We start from the raw sequence: 9,649 nt of genomic DNA on the forward strand, positions 1-9,649 counted from the left end.
TGGAGCATAACTCTTCAAATCAGACTCCTGCTGATGCAAGCATTCGACAACAGTCTCGAGGACTACACCCAGTGGGTTCACTCAGCGTGCCCCCACTGGAATAAAGACAACCTACCACACAGCGTACCCCAAGTGGGTGTAAAAGTAAGATTGGCAAGATTCAATCGGAAATTAACTTACAATGGAACTTACTCGGATGTTCTCCTGTAGCACCGAGTCGACATCATACGCCAACTTATCGGCCTCGAACGCCTCCTTAGTCCGCTGCAGCATCAGGCCAGCTTGGATCATAGCCTCTTTCGCGGCTCCAGTCTCATCCTGGAGGACATGTTGCATAGAGTATGCAAGCGTCGATGAGGTCGGTATCACAACAGTGGTAACATGAGTTACCAGAGGAGGCGTAGTCGGCACAGTCGTCACAATAGTCGATCCAGTCGAAGGAGCCATAACCATAGCAGTCGAACCGACCAGAGGCACACACACGACAGAGGCGTTGCAGGCATGGCTTGAGTCCGTTCTGCAGTTGTACGCTGCAGCTCTTGTTCGTCATCTAAGAAAATGACATCTGAAGCTGTCAAGCAGGAGTGGTGGTTAGATGAGTCGATGGATCCAATCCAGAAAATAGAATAAAGTTAATACTTATCATACCTGGTCGAGGAGCAGTCATATCCACAACGTCTAAGTCCATGTGGTTCTCTTCGGCCTCGACAGGAGTCGTCACCGAGGTATCAGCACTCGCGAGAAAATTACACTCGGTCGTTAGGAACCCAGAAAGTCATAATAACAAAACAAAAAGAACGATTACTCACGTTGAGGCAACTGGCATGACAATCCTCATTCGGGCAGGGCCTTCCGAGGCTTGGGCGCATCGGGCTTGGGCTGTTTGGCAGCCTTCTCCGCAGAATCAGTCGCAGCAGCCCGATCGCGCTTCACGTTCCTGCTGCTGGATGCTACGGTTTTGCTCGGAGCATCTGCTTGGTCGTGGCGTGGAGGAGACTGATTTTCTTCTTCACTATCGTCCAAGGCATCCTCACTCTCCTCGCTATCGTCAGCGTAATCGTTGTCGGCGCTGCCGCCTTCACTTTCCACCCCGAGGTCAAACTGCTCTCGTTGGGTACATGAGAATGCAAGTTCGTCCACTCCTACAAAGAAAAACGGTAGCAGAATCAGTCGGACAAATATTCAGTCATGAAAGCTATCGGAAAAGATACAACATACCAGTTTCCGCAGTTTATTCTCAGCAGAATAAGGCGCGTCTCGCTTAGATCCCATGGGATTATCACAAGGTCCGATGATGCTCTCGATCCACCGACCTATTGTTTCTTCTGAAACTTCCTCAGGATGCGATCGAGTGGAATCTTCAGAGCCCGAGTAGTGCCAGATGGCGTGGTCCCTCGCCTGAAGGGGCTGGATGCGCCGGCCAAGGAACGTCTCCAGCAGATCCATTCCAGTCAGTCCATTCCAGAACAAGTTGATCACCTCAGCTACCAACATCTCCACCTCCGCCTTCTCATCTTCGAATACAGTCAGTGTTCTAGGGGCAGTCGGACGATCTAAGGTGAAAGGAGGGAGGCCAGTCGACATGTTAGGAGACGCGGCGTCATTGCAATAGAACCATGTCGATTGCCAATTCCGGATCGATTCAGGAAGGGTCATTTGGGGATAAGTACTCCTACCCCTTTTCTGGATCCCTAAACCGCCGCACAGCTGGATAACATTGGTCCTATTGTCACTTGGGTTCTCTTTTTCACCGTCTGAGATCGCACAGAGAATATGTGCTTGAACAGCCCTCAGTGAGGAGGACAGCCCAGGAAACACTCGCACAGTGTGATAAATGCAGAGAGATATGCAATGGTGTTCGAAGGGAGATGATGAAGTTGTGCCCCAAAGTAATGGAGGAAGCCATGAATAAAAGGGTGCGGAGGCAGAGAGAAACCTCGCTCGAAGTGTGTGAGGAGTAGGACCCATTCCCCCTCGCGAGGCTACGACTCAAGCTCCCCCTCTGGCAACCTCCAAGATTTTTCAGCCACCATGCCGTGCTCCACGAGATCCAGGACGTCCTCCTTCTTGACAGTGGACGGGAGAAAATCCCCCTGAATCCACCCCGACGGCAACACGGGTCAGCCGCCTGTCTTCTTCATCTTGCCGCCCTTCTTGGTGCGCTCGAGCTTGGAAGTTTTGCCCTTCGTCATGGTCGCAGCAATAGAGCTGAGCCCGAGCAAGGCCTGTGGAGCGGAGGTGGACAAGAGGCGAGGAAAGATCAAAGGATGGCACGGCCTCAACCCTAGCACCGGCCGCATTTATATAACCGACCGACTGTGTCGCTGATTGGAGCCCCCCCCCCAAATCCCAGCCTATCCCGATAATAGAGGAGATGTGACGCGTGGCAATAATGACGGCACGATAATAGAGGCGTCGTTGCCCCACTTGCCCTGGAAGTTGCGTCAACGCCGCGTAGCGCGCGGAAACCAAAATTTTGAATCACGTGAAATCCGGACCTACCAAAGTGATCCGTCACATCCAAAGATCTTGTCAGTCACTCGGAGTAACTTCAAGCACTTAAATTCACTCGGACACGCTTCACAACAGAATCGATCAAGGTGAATGACGAAGATTTCAGTCGACACGAAGTTCCATCAATCCCAGGATTATGTCCAAGGTCAGTATGGCTGACAGAATCCGCATCGACCCCTTCTTCACTCGAACCCCGATCCATTCGGGGGCTAATGATGGGGATATGTACCTAGGGTAGGGTCATAGTCCTGATCTAAATATCCTACCCAAGGGTACCTCATTGTTAGCTGAAGGGTCACATAGAAGATTCCGACTGGATGGTCATGGCACCTAAAAATTCACTCGGTACACAAACACTCGGAAGATATTCCGATCCACTCAACAACCTATTTTCACTCGGAAGGTTCCAATCGACATAGAAGACCAGAAGCGACCTCCACGGAGGCCAGCGGGCATACGCTCAGCTAATGCTCATGAATAGCATTAATTACATACATACGTTATGAGTAATGTACATCTTTAAACCATATTGATCGAGCCCTTAGATGCCGAGGCCTTGATGAGGGGTAGCGCACTCTATATAAGCCACCCCTCCCCTCTGGCATAAGGGTTCGCACCCCCTGTAACACACATTCCACACTGCAAGAGCTCCCGAGCACTGAGACGTAAGGCTATTACCTCTAAGAGATGGGCCTGAACTCATACATCATGTGTACAAGCTTGTCGTAGCTAGGACTCTGCCCTCTCCATTCGTACCCTACACCTCTACTGTCAGGTTTATTCGCACAACAGCCTCCACTGAGATCCCGAGCACAACCTTCAGGTGCTCGTGCAGCGGTGCCTCTACATTGGCACTGAAGAAAATCGAGCTCTTCTCTTTATTTAAGGATTGTCCTGAACACTCGGCGTAAATGAGGAGAATCTCGTTGAGCCTGGTACTACTCTGGGTCTTTGCACTGATGAAGATAAGATTGTCGTCAGCAAATAACAGGTGGTTAACCCAGGGTACATGAAAACTCACCCGGATGCCTCGGTTCAACTATGCTCCATCGTAATGATTCAGCAACGATGTCAGCCCTTGAGCACAGATGAGGAAAAGGTACGGTGAGACGGGGCATCCTTGACGCAGCCCCCTTGTTGGGCTAAAAAACAGAAGGAGCTCGCCGTTAACCTTGATTGTGAACCTCACCGAGGTTACATACTTCATTAACAATCGGACAAAATGATCACCTAAGCCCATCTTGTAGAGCATTGCCTTGAGATAGTGCCACTCCACTCTATCATAAGCTCTGAGCATATCCAGCTTGATAGCACAGTAAGCATTGTTGCCTCGCTTCCTTCGCTCGATGGCATGAATAGTCTCGTAGGCAACAAGTACGTTGTCCGTGATTAACCGACCCGGTACGAAAACACTTTGTTCTTCTCTGATAACTTCATTCAGAATCTCTCGAACTCTATTTGCTATGGCTTTGAAGGCAATCTTGTAGAGCACCGGACATAGAGAAATCAGCCTATACTAGGAAATTTTTTGAGGGTGAGGTACCTTGGGGATCAGCGTTATCGGTGTATCATTCAGTACCAGAGGTAGCTCAGCGCCATTGAGAAAGCCCAGCACTGCCGCCGTCACATCCTCGCCAACAACACTCCAGTGTTGCTGATAGAAACCCGTTGTAAAGCCATCAACACCCGGAGCCTTCAACGGTGCCATCTCAAAGAGGGCTTTCTTGACTTTGTCCGACACGAAGTCCTTCTCAATAAAGGTATTCATAGCCGCGGTGACTCACGGTTGAACACAATTCAGTATTTCATCCATCGGGCTGTACCCCTACAATTGATACAGCTCCAGGTAGAAGTTAGAAATCTCTTGCTTGATCTTTGTAGGACCACTGCAAACCTGCCCATCGGTTCGCTGTAGCGAGGTGATGCGATTGATGCGCTTGCGATGGGCTGCCTGGGCTTGGAAATAACTTGTATTTCGGTCGACCTCCTTCAACCAAGTGACGCGGAACCGCTGCTTAAGCCATATTTCTTCCTGTCGAAGGGCTTCTCGCAGCTGTGTCGCCACAACTTTTTCCTCCTCTGTTGGTCCTCGGCCCAACGAGACATGACGGAGTCTTTGAAGGCGCTGTTGGAGTTTCCGTACCCTCTTCACCAGGTTACCGAACACCCGCTGGCACCAAGAGCCCAGCTCGGTCTGAACCAGTGACAGAGCGTCAGTTAGTCCCCTCAGACCATGTTGGCCTGAGCATGTTCGACAGATCTGTCGGACCATATCGTCGTAGTCACGATGCGATTGCGATACGTTTTCATATCGAAACTGTCGTTGTGCTCGTGACCAGCCAGATGGCAGCGTGTCTTTAATTTGAACAAACATAAAGTAGTGGTCAGATTCCACACTCCTAATGTGTTGAACCTTGGAGAACTCAAACAGTTGAAGGAAATCTTGGTTGACAAAAGCACGATCCAACCGTGCCTTGACGTTCCTGGTTCCCTGTTGTTTGTTATCCATGTAAAGTGAACACCTTGCCACCCTAGCTCCTCGAGTGCACAATCAGTAACCACATCCCGGAAGGCTATCATCTGTGCTTCAGGTCGCCGGTTGGCTCCGAACTGCTCGCCCCCCTACAGAATTTCATTGAAATTGCCCATGCAAATCCATGCAGCATGAGGGACAACAAATAATGTGCGCATGAAGCGCCAACTATGGTGTCTATTCTCCACCCAAGGTTCGCCATAGAAGCCAGTGAATCGCCAAAACTTATCACCTTGTCTTACACTGACATCAATATGGGAAGATCTATAGTTTTACGGAGTTACATTAACCTCTTTTGACCAAAAAAGGCATAGGCCACCACTATGTTCATCACCCAGAGTGGTCTTCAGTTCCTCCACTTTCCTCCCTCTGATCTTTGTTCCCATGACAAAAAGCAGGGTGAGCCCTTCTTGCTTCACAACTTTGTGGAGCTCTAGAACTGTCTGTGGGTTCCCAACCCCTGGCAGTTCCATGATAGTGTACTCATTGACTCGGGCAGGGCTGACTAGCAGCCGCTGCCGAGGATTCAGAGGACGGTGGGGTAGGCTTGTTCTTCTTGGGGGTTCTTTCCGGGAAGGTTTCCTCCAAGGCCCCCGCCTCCTGATCAATGGTTGGGTCTGCAATTGGCCCGTCGTCTTGTTCCATCGGTGCCCCCCTTCTCTGTGATAGGTAAGACTGAGGAGGCCACCGGGCAATAGACTTGCGTATTCTGAGGCCCCCTTGCGTTTGTGTAGATGTGTATGCTTTGGCGGCGATGTAACCTCTGTTCCCTTTGAATGCTTGGTGCTAGCCGAACGAGACTCCCGGGTACTATTTGGTTGGTCTTGTCTCTCCTTCGCTGAGTATTCTCTAGAATTTGCTTTCTTCATGTCCTCCGGTGCCCTAAGGCTCAGTTTAAAGGGCAGAGCCCCCTTCTCGTCACGTGTTCCAGGAGTACGAGAGAACATATCTGAATGTCCCAGCCGGCCACATGAGAAACAGAAGTGTGGGATGTTCTCGTACTGGATATCATAGCAATCCGTCATGTTCCTCTTGGTCGACTCGATCAGGATCCATCGACGCAGGGGCTTCCCACTGCAATCGTAACTCTAACTCCGAGAAAACCGCCCACTCGATCAATCTCAACCACAGCTGCCTTAGCATCATTGGGCTATAGCTAGGCCCCTCGTATTCGTTTTCAGGTTGTAGGGTAGATTGACCACCCTAGCCCACACTGGCAGCCGATCAAACTTAAGTTCCAATGGCTGGACGTGCGGATCGAAATCCTCCAGAATCACTGCGTGCTTGCTGATGTGCCATGGAGATCCTTCCCAAACATGGTCCCTGTCCCGCTTCGAGGCAAATTCTACGGCAAACATATTTTCGCCCAGAGGACGGAAGGCCAAGCCCTTAGGGTTACCCCATGCTGGACGGAGGGCATTGGTGATCGTCTAAATATTCAGAAGGTTGCGGTATAGGACCTTACCGGCCAAAAGCCACTTCGGTACTGCACCTTTATCCGTGTCGTCGATGATCAGAGGAGTCGCCTCTTCCTCCGAGATGTCGAGTTTGCCGAACGCTTCCTTCATCTACGCTCGAGCCGCGCGTGGTGAGAGAGCGCCAGCGCCCTGCTTTCCCTTGCTCGCACTCGTCATGGTTGCCGGGATCCAAAAACGCTCCGCCGATGAGATCTGCGGGCGCCGTCAGGTCGCCAAGCCTAATTGCCTTTTAGGGTTTTAGGGGTTGCGAAAAAAGTTCCGCTTCCCAGACTTGACCAGCGGCAGCCATGCAGCCGCCGTCGTCGACTCGTCGGCATATAACGCACCCAGTCCCAGGCGATCTCAACCCGCGCGCGGCACCGCAACCTTGACCGCTGCTTTGATCTTGTAGGCATAACTCGCTCTTTGTCTCCCGTGCAGCCGCGACTCTTGGACCTCAAGCACTCGAGTCCTCAGATGACATCCTACGTCCATGGATGCATGCATGCACGCGCCCAGCGATCGGCACGTGCCAATCGACACGTGCAGCTAAATACGAGTGCGAATTGCGAAATGCTATATATGCATGTACGTGCCACTCTATATGCATACACACATTGGATACTCGTACAACTGCACCACTAGTATACGTACCAGCGACCGTCCTAGCTACCGCGAGTGCTACTGGTGTAGAGCGTATGGAGATCATGGACGTGCAGGTGCAGAGGACGTTCGTCGTGCCTCCGGCGGCCGCGCCCTCGGAGGAGGTGCCGCTCACCGTCTTCGACCTCGCCGCGCCGATCTACCACGTCACCGTGCTCTTCGCCTTCTCGCCGCCCAACCCGACCAACCAGGCCCTCCTCGACGCCCTCTCCGCCACGCTCCCGCGCTTTCCGCTCCTCACCGCCGCCATGCGCCTCGAGCGTCAGGCCGGCACGCGCCCGTGCTTCGTCACGGGGAAAGGCGGCGCGGGCGCCCTCGTCGTCGAGGCCGAGGTGCCATACTCGGCGCTCTCCGACCACCTCCCGCTCGAGCCCTCGCCGGGGCTCGCGCTGTTCCACCCCACGGTCCGTAGAAGCGCCGCGCCGCACGCGCTCATGCTCCAGATCAACCGCTTCGCGTGCGGCGGGATCGTCATCGCCTCGTCGACGCACCACCAGGTCGCCGACGGCCACTCCATGACCATGTTCTTCCACGCCTGGGCCGACGCCGTACGCGGCGACGGCCTCGACGTTGACTGCTCCCCCGTGCCGTACGGACCCGCCGCCCTCGTGCCGCGCCGGCCGCCTCGCTGCGAGTACGAGCACCGTGGTGCCGAATTCCTGCCGCTGTCGCCGGTGCCTCCGCATGACGACGGCCATGCGAGCAAGCCCCCGGCCGAGGTTGATCATTACGTCGACTTTTCCGAGATCACCAACATGCTCCTTCACTACACGAGCGAGTTCGTCGCCGACCTCAAGTGCGCCGCGCAGAACAGGTACACGACCTTCGAGACTGTGTCGGCGCACGTCTGGCGGAAGATTACCGCCGCGCGCGGGCTCGCCGACGGGGGCGACGCGCACACGTCGATACGCATCGCGGTGAACGGCCGTGGCCGGCTGGCTGGAACGGGCGCCCTACCGACCGCGTGGTTCTTCGGGAACGTCGTGCTCACGGCGATCTCCGAGACCCGCGCGGCAGCCCTGGCCACCGGTACCCTCGCCGATGTCGCGGCGCTGGTCCGCTCAGGGATCCGCGCCGTCGACGGTGGGTACTTCCAGTCGTTCCTCGACTTCGGGGCGCTGCACGGCGACGAGGATCTGGAGCCGGCGTGTAACGACGAGGCCGGCGTGCTGTCGCTGGACGTGGAGGCCGACAGCTGGCTGCACCTGGACCTGCACCGGTTGGACTTTGGGTGCGGCGGGCGGCTCGTCGGAATCCTGCCGGCGAAGGTCCCGCAGGACGGGGTAGTGGTGCTGATGCCCAGCCTGCGGAAAGGGGGAGGCGTCGACGTGTTCGTTGCGTTGTGGGAGAAGCATGCCAGGGAGCTCAGCGCCATTGCCCATACTTAGGCGTGTTTGCTTTGAGGATCAAAAGTAATGCAATGTAATCGTTCCATATGAGTAGGAATGGCTTGGTTTCCTCTTGTGTTCGATAAGGGACAAAAAATGACATGGACTGTTATTGTGGTGCGTTTGATCGAAGAGATGGAATGTGAAGAATACGATTTTACTCACCTCATCCATATTAATGGTGAACAAATATTTTTATTTTTATTTTTAGAAAAGGAGGATGACCCCCGGTCTCAGTATCTCGGAGATGCATCATGCATGCGACCATTTCATTGATTATTTACAATGACCTTACAAAATATTACAACAATATGCTTGAATCCGTCATCTTGGCAACATTTGCCGCTACTCGTGTCCATATGATGAAGGGGTGCAAGCTGAGTCAAATATCCAAACCTCTCACCTAAGCATAACATCTAAAGCCGGAGGCCCCGACCGAGCCACATACCGGGTCAGGGGCACAAACCGGTCTGACGCACTCACATGTGTCGCCGCCATCATCTTCCACTGGTTCATCTTCAGAGCAGATTGAGGTGCCAGCCTTCACAGGTGCTTCCGCCATCGACGCCACCATGACGCCAAACAACGACCTCCAACTACGCAAGTCCATCTCCAAGCAACAGACGTAGATCCATGCTAGGATAGGGCCGCAAAACCGCCATCGCCACCATCCAAAAGCGCCACCCAGCCCCAAGGTTCCCAAAGCGGCGCCTTCAAAAAGGGAACGATGCCGTGAGCGACGCGGCCAACCAACAAATTAGGGCTTTCGCCCTGGAGACCTAGGGGAAGGGGAAGTGAGGGATCAGTCCATACCAACACCTCCAAGAAGGGGAACGACGCCCTCAGGCATCGCCGTCGATGCGGCCGGCCATGGTCGACCAGGGATTTCGCCCGAACTAGATCCCCGTCACGAGCAGCTCCTCCTGTACAGAACCGGCGACCCAAGGAAGCGCGGTCCGACCAGGTTAGCCCGCACGCCGAACATGGGAGGAGGGGATGCGCCAGATCGCGCATGCCGACCACTGCAGAAATCTGCCGCCGGCCGCCAACGACCACTGGATCCCGCCGCTCGCGCGGCCCGGACGCCAGATCCA

At 54.0% G+C, this 9,649-nt stretch overlaps 1 protein-coding gene across 1 annotated transcript; it reads left to right on the forward strand.

Annotated features, from left to right (window-relative positions):
* The first annotated feature begins 7,211 nt into the window (after window positions 1–7,211).
* Window positions 7,212–8,555, forward strand: LOC123396146 (tryptamine hydroxycinnamoyltransferase 1-like). Its single transcript, XM_045091198.1, has one exon. The coding sequence runs from the start codon at window positions 7,212–7,214 to the stop codon at window positions 8,553–8,555; it is 1,344 nt and encodes a 447-aa protein (XP_044947133.1).
* The last annotated feature ends 1,094 nt before the right edge of the window (window positions 8,556–9,649 follow it).

This window comes from Hordeum vulgare, chromosome 5H, assembly GCF_904849725.1.
Source record: "Hordeum vulgare subsp. vulgare chromosome 5H, MorexV3_pseudomolecules_assembly, whole genome shotgun sequence".
Taxonomy (NCBI): Eukaryota; Viridiplantae; Streptophyta; class Magnoliopsida; order Poales; family Poaceae; genus Hordeum; species Hordeum vulgare.

What these genes read in the sequence shown, in the direction of transcription:
- LOC123396146 (XM_045091198.1), top strand. Translation starts at nt 7,212, where the DNA reads ATGGACGTGCAGGTGCAGAGGACGTTCGTCGTGCCTCCGGCGGCCGCG.